This window comes from Cheilinus undulatus, linkage group 8, assembly GCF_018320785.1.
Source record: "Cheilinus undulatus linkage group 8, ASM1832078v1, whole genome shotgun sequence".
In the NCBI taxonomy this organism is placed as follows: domain Eukaryota; kingdom Metazoa; phylum Chordata; class Actinopteri; order Labriformes; family Labridae; genus Cheilinus; species Cheilinus undulatus.
In genome coordinates, this window is record NC_054872.1 from 37,429,543 (window position 1) to 37,445,875 (window position 16,333).

At 40.8% G+C, this 16,333-nt stretch overlaps 1 protein-coding gene across 5 annotated transcripts in view; it reads right to left on the reverse strand.

The window, feature by feature from the left end:
- Window positions 1-4,928: 4,928 nt before the first annotated feature.
- The window catches only part of map7d1a (MAP7 domain containing 1a), a 55,049-nt gene continuing 43,644 nt past the window's right edge, over window positions 4,929-16,333 (reverse strand). For 4 of the 5 annotated variants that reach the window (XM_041794148.1, XM_041794145.1, XM_041794146.1 and 1 more), the window contains 6 exons: window positions 14,481-14,585; window positions 12,894-12,944; window positions 12,752-12,812; window positions 9,299-9,380; window positions 8,757-8,995; window positions 4,929-5,863 (listed from right to left, as the gene is read on the reverse strand). In XM_041794148.1, the coding sequence (XP_041650082.1) occupies window positions 5,853-5,863; window positions 8,757-8,995; window positions 9,299-9,380; window positions 12,752-12,812; window positions 12,894-12,944; window positions 14,481-14,585 (549 nt within the window). In that variant the 3' untranslated portion in view covers window positions 4,929-5,852. The remainder of the gene's footprint in view (window positions 5,864-8,756; window positions 8,996-9,298; window positions 9,381-12,751; window positions 12,813-12,893; window positions 12,945-14,480; window positions 14,586-16,333) is intronic. The other variant, XM_041794144.1, reaches the window with a different exon arrangement.

A 16,333-nucleotide genomic window follows, 5' to 3' on the forward strand; every position in this document is an offset into this window, starting at 1 on the left:
TTCTTGACTTTCTATCAACATTTCTACTTTAATCTTGAAACTGTATCACAAATTTTGTTCTCGAAATTTTGACATTATTTTTTTCTCATCATTTCGACTGAAGTCTTGAAGTGTACAGCATTATTTTTTCTTCATCTTTGACCCTAGTTCTCATCCATACATTTTCTTTATTTCTTATCTCCTTGAGGGGCTGGAGCCTATCTTAGCTGACATTGGGCGAGAGGCAGGGTACACCCTAGACTGGTCGCCAGGCAATAACAGGGCTGACATAAATAGACAGACCACCAGGCAGGCTCACACTCACACCTACGACCAATCAGAGTGACCAACCAACCTAATGAGCATGTCTTTGGTCGTGAGAGGAAGCAGGAGTACAAGCAAGCATGGGGAGAGCATGCAAACTCAGCACAGAAAGGCCCTGACCGTGAAGCAAACCAGGAGCCGTCTTGTTGTGAGGCAACAGTGCTAACCCCTGAGCTCCCTCTTATGTAGTTTATATTTAAATTATAACAGTAGCCATTAGTGATAAACGTGCTTAAATATCACGGTAAATAATCACTAGACAGTATGCCATGTAAAATCTCTAACTGAGGTGGATGGGGAAAAAATAAACAGATCTAACTGAGATATAAAAATGTCAGAGGGAGGATGCATCACTGTCTTTCCTGTGGCCTGCCCCACTCACTGACTGTCTATCAGAGTTCAGAGCAGAGACACAGACAAGTAGGTCTAAAGAGCATTTTAGTTGTTGGCTAATCAATTCATCGCTCAAAACACATCAGAATTATGAATCAAATTAAACCAAAATGGAGGAGTAGCCTACCTTAGACTGTCAACTTGATTTAAAAAAAAAAGAAAAAAAACTCCAACTGTTAGAGTAGTATGCAGTCTCTGGATTTAGCAGCTCTTCTCTGCTCAAAATCTCCATGAAAAGTGCTCCCAAACTTTGTAGCAGCTCCTGAAGTCACAAACATTAACTCAATGTTGAAACCCGCTTTGAAAACGGCAGAACAGATGTTAATTAGCTCACTTAACAAGCTGACAAAGGGCTATAATATGATGCATTCAAAGGACAGTAGGATTATGCAGTTGTTGCACTGTATGTATAAAACATGATGTGCAACCTTGAGAAAACGTAAATTCAGTTTTTGAGAAGAAAGATGAAAAAATTTAGTTGTGAGGATGAAATAGTGTTAGTTTTTTCTACAATATAAAATAAAATGATATGAATCTATGACCTTTCGAACTCATACTCATACCGCTTTTGTTAAAATCAGACCGTCATTTGTCTTTCCATCACGCAACAGACAAGTATTGATAATGGCATTGATAGGGCTTGGATTGATAAGGAGCTTTGGATTGAAAATGTGACTTGTATGTCTGTTTTTCTTTGGTACTTTTCTCTCTTATCAAAAATAATGGATAGTACGTCAAACACTGCAAACACAGTACAAAACACTGCCACAGCACACTGTTCTTATGACTCGCTAAACGCTACGCCTCTCTTGTTAACGTATGGCTAAGTGCCAGGGGAAGGTTATGGCAGTAACTGAAGCTACAGTGGCTACTAGTGGTGGGAAGCTTCATTACAGTTTTAAAAGAGCATTTGACCAGAATTTGAGGCCTGTACCCATAAAAATGGCAGATATAAGTTTTACAGATGCACATATCTTGCACTGGCTTATTCAATATCTGAATTTAGCTGCTTAGCTGGCTAACCCCGTGCATTCCTAATATTAAGGCTTAAACTAATGCATTATAAGGACCGTGGCTTGAGCAGAAGTTGGTTTGAGACTGTTGTTTTCACTGTGTATTTGTCACTGATCCTATTTTCACCTCTGTTACTACTTTTAGAGCAGGTACAGAGGAGCAAATGAGAAGGAAGATTCATAGTGAAGGCGAAATGTCACAAGGGCATAAATATCACAGATTTAAACAAACTGGGCTTGAGTTTAACTTGAGGACCACTATCTTTGGGCACAACACCTCCTAAAAGAACCCAAGGATGGCATCAGCAAGACTACATCCATGTTTACACAGTCTGTGGTCTGTACTTGGAGCACGACTAGACTCCCAGTCACTCCTTTTTATGGATGTTTTATATCCTTAGCATAACTCAAGACTTTTTTCAAGATAACAAGGTATCTAATTTGCAGAGATTATTACATTAGCAACTTATTTACATGATCTCACAGTATTTGTTGTGATGCAGGTCCAACTTTTTGTTAACAACAGTTACTTGGGTTGAAATTTTGCCAAAGCTGTAAATAAAGGAATCTCAATACTGATCAACAGCCAAGCAGATGCTCTCATAAAGTGAATGTTGACTTGTCCAGTAAATCTGTTCCCACTTTATTTTAACGTGCCTTTATTCACATGTACCAAAAGAAAACATGAATAATGACGTGAACGCAGAGAGTACTAAGGTCAGACTTTTAAATTCTTGAGGTTTGGTTGAACATCAGACACTCAGGAGGAACCTTATCAAAAAGAGTCCATATCTGATGGGGTTGTGACAACGCTCCAACAGCTGTCTGTTTAGTCTGTGGCCCTATGGTGACCACCCCGGATGCAAGGCCTTGGGCTCTCTGTACAACCTCTAAGGGGGGTAGCTCAGTGGCATCCAGTCCCAGCAGGGGGTCTACTGAGGGGGGTATCGCTCTTAAATCTTGCCCTCTCTGACATTGCTGAAAGGCTGCCCTGCCCGGAGCGGTTACGGGGATCAAGAAGCGGGCTTACTGTGTCGTGCTGTGGCCTTTCATTAATGGTCTGCCATCTGAGAGCAGCTGTGTGAGGAGAGCCTGTTGCTGAGCAGATAAAGACGGTTCAACGTGAGAGAGGGAGAGGGGGGCGTGAGTATAAACACTGGAAAAGGCCGGGGCTGTTGGGCTTTGATGGTTGTGATGTATGAATAACTGAAGTACTGGTGGTCTTATCTGGAGTGGTGTGACCTCGAGCTGACCCTGCCTATCTTGTTAAAAATGGAGGCTGAGCGGGCACACTTGCCATTCTGAAATATTTGCAAGATTCCTCCCAGTCTTCAAGTGTAGAGATTTATGTCTGAGACAAAGATGAACTCATGTCCCAGAGTATGCAGACTGCAGTCTCTGGGCACAGCAGCACAAACACAAAGGTCTGACAACAAGCTTGTAAAGCCATCACACGGCACGCGTCAAAATGCGATTGGATCTTTCGTTTAGTCCCCAGAGAGGTGGATGATAAGAATCCAGCTATGGATAGTGACACTTCCAATGCACCCATCAGCACACTCACAGGCTGAGCAGATAATACACCGTCAATCACAGTGGCATGAACATGAGGGGCAATGCCAGCAAGCTGGACGTCCAGCACTGGAACAGTTTACTTAGACTGTTGCTGGTACTTGGCTCATCTTTTCCATCTACAAATTCTATCTTTTTTAATCCTATTTCTGTTTAAATTTATTCAGAGACTTGGCATTACTCATCATGTAACTGTGCCCTGCCTCACTGACACCTCCCTAAAAATAGTGCCCACTAATCCTCCAGTCCCTCTCTGAGAAGCACCACACATTACCAGAGAATGATCTGCAGATCAACCCAATCAAAAAACTCTGAGTCTATGTATGAATTTGAAATCAGATCGTGAATTTTGGCTATGTAGACACTCTGATAAGGGTAAAAGTGATTACCATGTTGACACACCGTGGTATCAAACTACAGAGTAGGCATGAATCCAGAGAAATGTAATCTGCCGTCTGTCACCTCCTCGCTGCAGCGGTGCACCCTCTGCTGGGGGGGATGAATACAGCTTGAACAAGAGAGCCATGTGGACAACTGCGGTAGCAGCTTGAGAAACCAGCAGGATCATGTTGTCGCAACACACACTTAGGTGTCGGCAGGAGTTTACATCTTTCTCAAGGAAGCTCGGGAAGCCAACAGGCTGTGGCAGGATCTGACTGAGCTAAATGAGGGGAAACCTGTAGTAAAAGCATCGAAAAGGAAAAGGAGCTTCATGAAAGTTTGCAAACATTCTGGTAGTAATGAGAGCATTTTAAGAATGACACAGTTTCCAGTGACCACTATGATTCATAGTGCTAAAAGATTTAAAAATCAAAGTTCCCACTTTAAATATTGGTCACATGCATGTTGGATCTCCTTTGTGGCCAATCTTTTCCATCTTTGAACCACAAATTGGTCGAAATTTTCCTTTCAGAGACGGTTGAAAGAGTGCATGCATTGCTAAGAGCTTTCCATTGCAAGGTGATGAAATAATATGAAGCCCACTGGGAGGTAGTCCCTGCATTACGGGTTCAACTTAAACTCTACTCGCTCATACGCCTGCACCGCACTACATTTCACATAAGGAATCTCCATCACATGCCTGACTGATCATCGTTCAGGACTTATGTCTTAGTGTTTGATATAAGGGGACATAAATTGAGTTTTTAGAGTGCTACAGCTGCCTAGAAGGTTGGAAACAGAGTGTGCCAGGTCTCACCAGAATATAGTGAAAGGGAGGGGGCAGCCTGAGGAGGGGCATGTACCCCCTGTGGGGATTTTGTAAAAGGAGACCCAAACTGAAATGGACAGCTGAGCCAACTCACATGCCTTGTATATCAACTTGAAGGTCCTCTAGTACCATCTCTAAATCTGTTTTCCTGCCGCTTCGCGTGCACTGTATCTATCGCAACTCTGACTGGTGGTCGGTTTTTCCCCCCGAAAGTCAAAATATTGTTAAACTTTAGGAGTAAACAAGGAAAAATCAAACACAAAACTTTCCCAAACTGTGAGATTTATAACATATTTTCAATGTTGAATGCCTGTGATCGATAAAAGAATCCAAGAATGTTTTACTTAGGAACATCTGCATGCGTTTCTTCTTCCACAAAATCCCCCCAGTTTCTTGAAATCCACTATTCATCAGGAAAAAACAGAAGCAGAGGCCACTGACTGGACAGCTTGTCTTTAATAAGACTGAAGATACTTCCACTGACCTGGTAACGCACATCAAAATAATTATAGCATGTACACGCACCAGTATTTCAAACACATATGAGTCCATGGATTTATGAGAGAAAACTGAGTCATGCTTATACATGTGAAATAAAAGTGAATAATGGAGTAAATTCCTGCCGATAGGAATTTAACATCTGCTTTCTTAATCGTCGAGGTTGAATTCTTGTTTTTACATCCAGTTCTGCGTACAATCAATCTAAGAGGTTCGAACAGACAGAATGTTTACACTTGTTACAAAGCTGCTGCATGTGAACTTATATTTCAAATCCTTTTCCAGATTTCTCAGTTGAACTTTACAAAAACTGTTACAGGTGGCTTTATACACACCAGGATGCTCAATACCTGGCTTTCTACTCACAGGAGAGTAGCTTTAAGTGAGTCCCTTTCTTACTTAAATCCTCACCCTCCACTGTCCATCACAAAGTTAATTTACATTATTCACAAAAATGTACCCAGTCTTTTTATAATCCTCTTTCAGTTAAATAACTAAAGAACAAAGTAAAACAAACACTTCAGCTTCCTGTAATAAAAATTACACAGCCGTACTGCCATGTACAAAGGATGATAGCGCTGATTATTGAGGTGCATGGGGTCTCTGCCACAAAGATCTTTACTGAAGTAAACAATGATGCACCTTTCATCCTGTTTTGTCTTCTTGCGTACAACCCGATGCTTTGTATTAACTTTCTGCAGCCCATTTCATCCTCACAGAGAAGTATGTTTACTTCAAGGGGCGTGGAGAAAAAAAAAAAGGTTGTTGATTGGCACAGGTCACAGAAATCCCCATGCAAGCATCGGCAGGGCTGGGAGAGGTCAATGGCCTAAAGGCGACGAGCACTTCAACACTGGAGCATGTCACAGGACCTCTGTGAAGAAGGGAGAGCACTGGGTTAAAGATCAGCAACCACTGAGGATTCATCAACACATGCTTACAGACTGAAAGAGGTCACACTTTTAGATCGAAGTATTTCGTTGTCTGTTAACCCCTGACCTTGTGGCAAAACTTGAAGACAGTGCAGCAGAAAAGATTTACAGTCCTGTGACCAGGAACTCAAATAAAACTTGTTATAGTCAAATGCAGCCAATATAGTACAACTAGTTCCTAATCGATGCTACGCTAAATAATTTGACTGACATCGCCACATGTCCACACTCTAAAAAAATACATTCAAATAAACCCTGGAAAGATGCCTTGAAATTAAATGAAGTCCTATGGAGTTACATTATAAAATTCAATTAGTCTCGTCTTTCAATCGTTTGCTCTCTTCGTAAATGTCCTGCCTGGTAAAAGGCGTCTCATGTGTCCAGATTTACAAGAGTGAAAATGAGAAGAGAAAATGTTCGCTTTTTATACGCCTGCATTAAAGGAATGGGAGGCAGAAAGGAGAAAGCAGAGTTTTAATTAAAAAAAGCTACATCCTCCGTTTGCTTTCGGAATATTTATGAGCGTTGGTTTGTCTTCGGGCTATCGAGTGCAGGTTAAGTTTTTGCAGGAAGGGAAGGAGAGAGTGAGGTGCTGCTGACACTGTCTCTGGGTGTTGCATGAGTGAGGGGTGATATGCTACTTAATTGCTGCGGGGTCCTGTTTCTAGCCCCTGGCCGTGAAGCACTTGCGGATAGGGTCTCCTCGTCACCTCAGACATTCTGGGAATTCCTCACAGCCCCCCTGTCAGAGGGGCTGCTGAATAAAAGCTGTCATCAGTATAAAGATACCCCGCTCCTCTTCACCCCTTTCACTACAGGATTTCTTCCCCATCCTGTCTCTGGCCCTTTGTGGGTGTAAGTGGAGTCTCCACACCCTCTACACCATCTTCTTCTCAGGGTGTGATGATTCACATGTTAGGTTGAGGTGTAAGTTCAGGTTCATGGTCAGTGTGCCAGCAGCTCTAGCTGTAGTTCCTTGCACTGAGGTCTTTCTTTAGTAGTGAGAGCTTGGCCCAGAGTAGAACTAGCTCATTGCCAATAAGTACACAAACCTCTTTTAAGAAAACCAGGGCTCTGTTTGCTGCTCCTTTTTATGACGGAAAGTTGAGTAAACAAACCCAAAATGGCACACTGGTGTCCTTGGCTTAACCAGATCTTTTACACAACAAACAGCTGTCAGGAAAATGGTGAACTACTCCCATAAATTCAAGGAAGGCAGTTTAACAATCACACATTTGGTCTATTGTCTAAGTGAGAACATGTGACGCTGGATGGTTTTTATACTCTATTGCTAATGGAGATCATACATTTTGTAATTATTACCTCTCCCAAGGAGGTTATGTGAGCAGCAGGGTTTGTTAGTTTGTTTGTTTGTTAGCAACAAAACTCAAATGTTATGGATGGATTGTGATGAAATTTTCAGGAAATGTCAGAAATGGCATGAGGAAGAACTGAATAGATTTTGGGAGAGATCTGGATCATCGTCTGGATCCAGGAATTTTTTTTAAGGATTCTGTACTATTGGGAGATAGGGCTAATGGCGGAGGTCTGCACTCTCTGAGTGCTTTTCTAGTTTTTAATGTAATGTTTATTCATAGGACCTAAGGTTGGGAAAACACTGTCTGTTTCTCCCACCTTCAACCTAGGCTATGTTAATTATCTGTCAGGCTACTTTGATTGTACAGTGCCTTTAAAAAGGATTCACCCTCCTTGAATGTTCTTTTATTGATTTTAATAATTAATCATGATCAATATAATTTAGGATTTTTGACAAAAAAAATTACCAAAGAACTTTCATGTCAAAGTGAAAACATATTTCTACAATGTAAGAAGACTTAAATAAAAATATGGACTTTGCTGCATTCATTTTACCCTCTTCCAGGGCTGACTGCTTAGAAGCATCCCACAGCCTGATGCTGCCACCACTGTGCTTCACAACAGGGATGGTGTGTTTGTGGCGATGTGCAGTGTTTGATGTCTCCCAAACATAGCATCTTGTCTGATGGCCAGAAAGCATCATTTTGGTCTCTTCAGACCAAAGAACTTACTTCGACTTGACTCTCACAGGCCTTTTGGCAAACTCTTTTCAAGATTTAATTTGTGTTTGCTTCAACACTGGCTTTCTCTTTGCCATGCTCTAATAAAGCTTTGACTGGGGGAGAACCTGGGCAACAGTTGTTGTATGCAGAGTCTCTCAATCTCAGCTGCTGAAGCTTGTAGCTCTTTCAGAGTAGTCATAGATGTCTTCATGGCCTCTCTCACTAGTCTCCTTCTTGCATGGTCACTCAGTTTATAAGGATCCCCTGACTTGTACTTCTCAATAAACTTCTCTGAGTTGCTTGGAATGTTCTTTTGTCTTCAAGGTGTAGCCAGGGATACTGATTAACCAGTGACTGGACCTTCGAGACATAGGTGTCTTTTATACCACAATCACTTAAGACACATTCATTGCACTCAGGTGATCCCCATTTCACTAATTGTGAGACTACAAGCACCAGTTGGCTGGTCTTTTGTTGAATTAAGTCAGTCACTCAAAAGGGGGTGAATATTTTTGCACTTTTTTTTACAGTACATAGTTTTGTTTAATTGACATTACTTTGTAAAATTCTGTCACTTTGACATTAAAGGTTTTTTTGTCATCTTGTTTCTGTCAAAAAAGCCAAATTATGTTGACCATAACTGATTTAAATAATTAATACTTAGGCACTGTACAATCATTCATAGGCACTGTACAAACAAAGCAGTCTGTTCATCATATATTTGATTTTAGCTTAATTTAAGTCTGAATCCTTTATACATATATCCCGTGTTGAAAAGCAGTTCGTAACCGAGTACCTGCCACATGCTGAGGCTTGATGGGACCGGCCTTTTTCATGAATGAATCCTCACTGTCAAACGACAGTATGGGCTCAGAGTCCATGCCATGCTCAGAGTTATCCCGCGCTCCATTCGTCGTGTTTCCATGATTCGCGATGTGAAGGATATCTCCAAAGTGGGCAGAGTCTCCTTTAGTGGACAGACCATTTTCATGTCTGATAGGCTGGACCCCATTGACCACTGGTACTGAGGGGCTGCTGGAGAGGGGAAACACAAAGAAGAGTATGGTTATAGTTATGTTTGGTGAGAGTGACTCATACATATGAGTCATCTCTGCGTTGTCCAGTTACAGAAGAGCTTTTTTCTGTTCAATCTACCCCATGAAGGGTCCACAAGAAACAGAAAGTAAATATTTCAAGAAACAAAATCTTTCTCCAAATACAGTTTACTGTTTTCTGTTTATTTTAAGTCAACACCAGACTTCTTTTCTGGCATGCCAGTGCAGCCTCAACATGAGAACAAAGACAGTTTTATATCCATAAGAATGAGACGAGCCTTACCTTTCTTTGACATTTGTTTGTCCGTTTTCTGTCCTGTGATTGGGCTGGTTGACCTCTGATTTTGGCTGATTTTCAGCAGATACTAGAAGAAAAAATGTTAATAAACCATTAAGCCAGAGTAAACCACATGTCATCATCTTATGTGATCAACCTTTGATTTGATAGGCTATCCATCATAAGACAAACTAAAGTATAATTATTTTTTAATTATGTCAGGCTAACTACAATTGGCAAGAGAGGGGAGCTTCTTTCTGTGTAGTTTAGGACTCCCCTCCCCATACCCCACTCTGCTGAGGACATGGCTGTGGCTGAAACAGATCTCCACACACCCGACTACAATGGAGGCACCCCTGCCAGATCTCCGACCACATCAGTGACTGGCTTTTGTCTTCATGTGAATGGGGAACTCTGCCTCAAACAGAAAATCTTTCTTACCACATTGATCCTCTCTATCTTACTTGTCTACTGTACTTGACATCAAAGCTTACACAAAGAGGGTGTACAATTCTAATTTAGTTTTGTAAGAAGCATGTCTGCATAATTAGAAGCTGTGAGACCACACATGTCCTTGTAGAAAAGCTTATGTCAACAGTTTGTATTTGATAACTGCTGCAGGCTGTTCCTCTTAAAGTCCCTCAGTCTCACAGCTTGGACAAAGAGCAAGCACACATGGGTCCTATTGTGCAGAGGAGAGCTAGTCAAAGAGCAGCTGTGCAGGATGTGAGACACAGATACATAACCTAATAATCCCTTCAATACAGAATGATTTGAAGCCAAGCTGACTCAGGGGGAAATAGGAACTAAAGTGCAACAAATACCTGTGACTGTTTAATCTCACATATTGAAGAAATAAAAAGAGGAGACGGTGGAGTTATGTGTTATCTCATTTAAGCCCAAGGTTGGATAATAAAGAGTCTTTTGTTGTGCAAAAAACACAAGTCAGACACTGCCTGGAGTGAGGAAAGTTTAAGTTGGGGTAGGACAGAATATCAATACCACTTTATATTTTCATCCTGGTGCATGTGATATCATTGCATGATCATTGGCGCCAAATACTAATATCTCGATGAACAAAAATGTTGTGCTCTGAACCTCTCCAACTGGACTCACTAGGTCACCACTTTATGAATTCTCACTTTGGCCCTTATGACATGAATGAGGGAACATGAATAAAACTTTATTGGAAGGAGAAATTGTTGGCAGGATAAAAGAGGATGAAAGCGGTAAAATACCAGACAGAAGCAGTGAAAAGAAGTCCAAGGATGAAGCCTGAGAAGAGGTGAAACTGTCACCAAATTAATCCTCCATGTTATCTTTTAAGGAGCATTTTGTATTTCTCACTTAATCAAATATGATGAACCACTGAATGTTAGTCCTACAATATGATAATACTGAAGAATCACTGCAATATATTAGGACTGATATTGTGGGCGACCTATGGCGTATCATATTGTGCTGTATCATGAGGTATCATATGATACCCACCCTTGGTTCTTAGTTTAGGTCAAAATGTTAACTGATGTAGGATACTTATTAGATTTAGGGGTTGAGCGTTGATCGGCCTGGCTGATCAGTGAGGCCGATATCTTTATCAGCATTTAATTTATAGATTGCTGATAAAATAAATTTACCAAAATGAGTGCTACCTTTTATCTTTACATAAAATGGAGCATGTTTTAAAGTAGTTTATATCTAGCTTTAAGCCAGCAAGGCTTTCATAGCTGGTGATCACTGATTCATAGCCTTCGTTTGCAGCCATAATTGGCCTGCCCCCCTGTAGCTAGTGCCAGGCATTTTGGCTCTTTTCCATTTTGGACTATAAGCACAAAGATGCGGCTCCCAGTGGCTCTTCATTTGGTGCTATTGTAGGTTTTAACAAATAAGCAAGCCAAACAAGTAAGCTATGTCTTCTCTATGAACAACATGTGTCCAGTAGTTTTGCTTGGACTGCTGTATTGATCTGCACAGTGCAGAGCACTGATGACTCAAACACAAAGAGTGTTTGAGTCATCACATCTAAGAGGTCACACAGCCCGCTCCTGACACAGCATTCAGTCTGTTTGAGAGTTGTGTGTGTGTGTTGTGAGAGGAAAAATGAGATAACGGCTCTCATTTGAGTACCGGTACATATCATTCACATTTAAGAGCTGGCACATAGAGCTGGCCGGTCTGACATAGTTTCTCCCCTGGCTGAGACTAATGCTAGGTTTCTAACCACAGTCAGAAAAATTTAATAAATCCTCATGTGCTCAGCTTTAACATCTGCTACTTTTAAGGGATGAGCACATTCATGCATCAGTGGTTAATCCATTAGTATAACATATTCTAAAATGTAATTTTACTTTTGTTTCATTAGGTTTGTCACAATTACATAACTGAGATTTTGAATGCGAGGCTCGTACTTGCATAAGAGTATTATTACTCGATCATATTGCTACTTTTCTTTAAGTGAGTGTATAGTTTTCAGAGATAGTAGTTTTTCTCATGAACTATCAATAATCAGTATCAGCACTGAAATACCAATTATCAGTTATCTTCCCATTAAATTCAACCCCAAATATCATTCTGGGAACCTGGAAAAACCTTCTGGAAAAAATGGGAGCTCAATGAAGAGCATTACACATACAGTCCAAGCAGATGCTGACACACATGTGTGATGCCCAGCAGTTAAGGTCAAGCTTAGCCTTTTCACCCCTGTATACACACCCAGGACCACCAGCAGTTTTCGGGTCATTGGGACACCGGCAGCACAACCAGGGGCTTATGACAACCCCACTACCCACACAGACTGTACCCAAGGCCATGCTTCCTTGCCACCTCCACCACTTACAGTGCCCCAAAGGTGTGGACTCTGTTATTTTTTCAACAGATTATATTCCCATGCCCCTAGAAATATGCAAGAACATCCAGAGCATGACTTGGTTGTGTCAATCCTCCAACCTCAGGCAGCTCAATTGCCAAATCTATGCCTTTTTTTTGGCATGACTACAAGTTTTGCACAGTATTGTACAAGCTGTGACCCTTGACCAGCTGTAGCCTGTTGTTTGGCTCTCTCTCCAAGCTCTACTACACTAATGTAAACAAGCAAAGAGGGCAGATAGCATTATATAGCATAGTTTTGTTTGACAGTGATTTCAACTTATTAAAGTTATATGTTTGCTGTAACTGGCATATAAACCAGAGCTATACATACATTTGGAGCAGGCATGCAGATGATAACCTGCAGGGAGGGCCGAAGGCATGTGGTGATAGCTCTGCTGATGTTAATTTGACAATATTTCCATGGGGACGCTGTCCCCTGTTTAGCCATGTTAAGTCAGTTGTGCTAGTTCTTGTCTGTTATTTGTGTGTTCGTAAGACTACACAGTTAGTTTGAATTTAATCCAACTTGAAATAAACCTGGGAAAATCTCAACATTTTACCCCATCTGTTGAAAGCAGCTGTTTTCCTTACCTTTACTGCTTTCTGCCTCTTTCTCAGTGCCATTCGTTGGTGGGGAGGACTTTGTCTCCTTCTGTGAAGACAGCAGATGATTTCAGTCATTTTTGTTGGTCTGTTCAGTTTCTGCTTAGTTAGAACTGAAGAGCAAATGTACCTTGTCGCCTGCATCTGTCTTGCGTGTCCTCTTCATGATCTCCTCCAGACGCTTGAAATAAAAAAGAAAAAAGTATTAGACTAAGGAAATGCCAAGAAGAACAAAATACCATCCCAGGGCTTATTTTAGTCTGTTTTGAGGAAGTGACCAGTACAGGATGTGTTTATAGGTTCAGCATTAATTGGCTCAGTTCTCTTAACAAATCAAATGTTGGAGTTATTAATACAGCTTCCATTACAAACTGTATTACATAACTTTGTAAAAATAAGGTTCTACTGTTGTTGGGTATAATGGACGAGACTGAGCCCACACAAGTTGACAGACTGAAGATTCAAATTTCACTCTCCATAACTTCTGCTGAAAAAATCTGCTACCTATAGTAGTTATGCTTGAAGTAAATGAACAGAGTCAGACTGAGGTCCTTGAGTCTCTAGGTGTGGGCCTGAATCAATAATGGTCAAGCAGTACTTGTGTTTTCAGCTGGAACTCGAGCGTAGGACGGCTGAACAATGAACACTAAAATGCGTCTATCCTTACACAGAAGGAAGAGATTTGAAGATGTCAACTTTCATCTGAGGACACGGCTAGGCTAGCCCAACACAGTGAGACCAAGACTGCAGCTGCCACTCATAAAAGTAGAACGGTTTTAAGATGCAGCATATTTTATGGATAGCTAACAAACACGTGTGGAAACTAATTTTGCTTCCTCCTTAGGCTAGAACATTTTTGTTTGTCTAGCTGCTTTGTTTACAATCAGGATAGATTTAACATTGCTGATCTTCCTGACCACAAAGACCACTTTAAGAACAGATAAATCTGGTTTGGTAAAAGTCTGTCTATCTGTGTCGATGTTTTATAAAGTGTGACTAAGCGGGAAGTCTTCGACGCAGAGGACATGCTGTTCAAGGGGGCTAAATCCAGCACAGAGCCAGGCTAGGTCAGTCTCAAGCAGGCCTGGCACCTCTAGATAAGAGCCTCTCACACATGGAGCGAAGATGAGGAGGGAAAGGAAGGCTTAGCTGGCAAACAGAGGCAGATGCGAGTGGTTTACTGGAGTAGATGGTCACAGAGCACACATCCGCACTCGCAGATCTGCACAAATCCACACACAGATGATTGGCACAGCAAGGCCTCCATTATTACTGTTTATATATAGCTCCGTACTCACACACAGGCTAAAACCCTATTAAATCATGGCATGCAGGCGGCCAATCCTGGATAAGCCAAAAACATCATTCATCTTGGTTTCAGGGACTCAACTTTCAAGCCTGCTTTTGTCATGTCAGGAGGCAGACCACAGATTTATGCACCCCAGAATATGATACCTCTATTCTGGGAGGTGAGCTTATCATGTAATGACTGCAGAATTAATTTTATGTTACTCTGATGTATGCATAATGCAGAGCTGGGACTTCTACCTTCAATCAATCAGTTTAGACATTTTAATATGTTTTATTTCCCAAAAACCTAAGCAAGGGTATTCAGAAAACCTACAAAACCAAAAGAATGTGAATTTCCAGTCTATAATAAGTGACTTTAAAACCTGGCTGAAGCAACAGTGATGGGAGGACATGTGTGACACCCTACCTTCTTCCTCTCCAGCCTCTCCTGCTCCTCCTTCTGGAAGTGTTTCTCCCTCTCCAGACGCTGCTTCTCAGCCTCCTCTCGAGCTTTAGCTTCAGCCTCTTCCTTCTAAAAAAAACAAAAACAGGCGAGAATCCAACCAAAAGTTTAATGCCAGCAGAGTGAGGGAAAAAACTCTCAGCCAAAATAACATGCCTTTGCGTAACAAGGGTGTGGTTGCACGCTGCAATTATTGTTTACAGCCACAAAAGGAATATTTTCTGTAGATGTCAGCCAAAAAGATCTATTTTCAAAGTTGACAGCCTTGTGGGGGCCCTTTAGGGGGGAATTACAATACTTGCTTAATTATGACTTTGCATAATTGTGATGAAACATATTTTTAACCACACATGCCAATTCTGTGAAAGACCACAGGGGGGCGGCAAAGAGCAAGAGCTGGATGTTCAGAGATGGGACAGCGCCAGGGCTGCTGATAGTGCGGATTATCAGAATAGCAGATAATATTTCTATTTAATAGTATTTCAATCAAGATTTACTATATTTGAGGCTATCATTTACTTCTGTTTAGTAGGATTGTATCCTATACTTATTTCTGCAAGAGTAAGGGTTTATTTACTACATATTTATTATCCTAATGCCTTATTTGCTCATTTATTTACCTGTCTTATGAATGACCATACATCCCTTTTTAAACTGTTTGAAGTAATCAGTGTTTATTTTGGTTATTATTATTGCGACTTTAAATTTAGTCATAGTCTTCAGATTTAAAATTTTGGACACATTTAAGCCATTTTTAGTCAGTTTTAGTCTAGTTTGGAGCTGGCACCTTGCAGTCAGTTGATTAGTGGGTGGGTTGGTAAGCTTTCATCCAACCAAGATCCTGCTGATTGGCTGGTCACGCGTGTGTGTGGATGTGTGTGAGAACAAAACAGCAGGAATACGCAGCTGACTGATTGAGAGATGAGCAACAGGAGACAGAGAGAAGCAATGCTGTGGTGGGCAACACAGGTAGAGAGGCACATAAAGGGATGCAGAACATGTTATATTCTGTTTGTTTTACAGCGGTTACACTGTAAATAATTTGGAGACAACATTTGTTAAACTTGACACAAAGATGCTGAATGTGTGTACTGAAGCAGCGCTGCTGAGTGTCCCTGCTCTGCCCTCAGTTAAAGCATCAACTCCCAAGGCCTGTTCAGTTCAGTGGTCAGCAAATACAAGTATTAAGTCCCTTTATTGTCTCATTTAAATGTTGTTACTGTCTGTTATAGACAGAAGAGAGAAAAGAGAATGTTTCCTGGTCATTAAGTCCCAACTAGCTGACTTTTCACTTTTCCGATATCCATCCATACTACTAGATAAAGGAAAGATTTTCTCTCTGTCTTTTAATTAATTAATTTTTTACTAGAACGACCGTCAGATAGTGTATGTGTGGGTATAATTTCATTTGACCAAGTTTTTCTTTGGTTGACCACAGGCTTAGTCCTTTAGTCAGCAAAAACTTGTCCAGTTGTAGTCAATAAAAAGTCCTTATGTTAAAGCCTTTCCTTTTAGAAACGTTCATTTTCTATGAAGAAATTCAATCAGCCAAATTGTAAAATCATTATAAATATAAAACACTCAAGTGAATGTGGTATTAATACTTCAATTGGTTTAACAGTGGAGAAATATCACAGATTTTGAATGTCCAAAAGTCCACAACTAACATTTTAGTCTACTTAATGAAAGTTATCCTAATTTTTGTCAACCAAATAAATATTTTTAATTAGTCTTGGTAGTTGACTAACAGTTTGAGTCATAGTTTTAGTCAGTGAAATTAATATTTGTGGTAATCAGGCATCATTATCCCTTGCAAA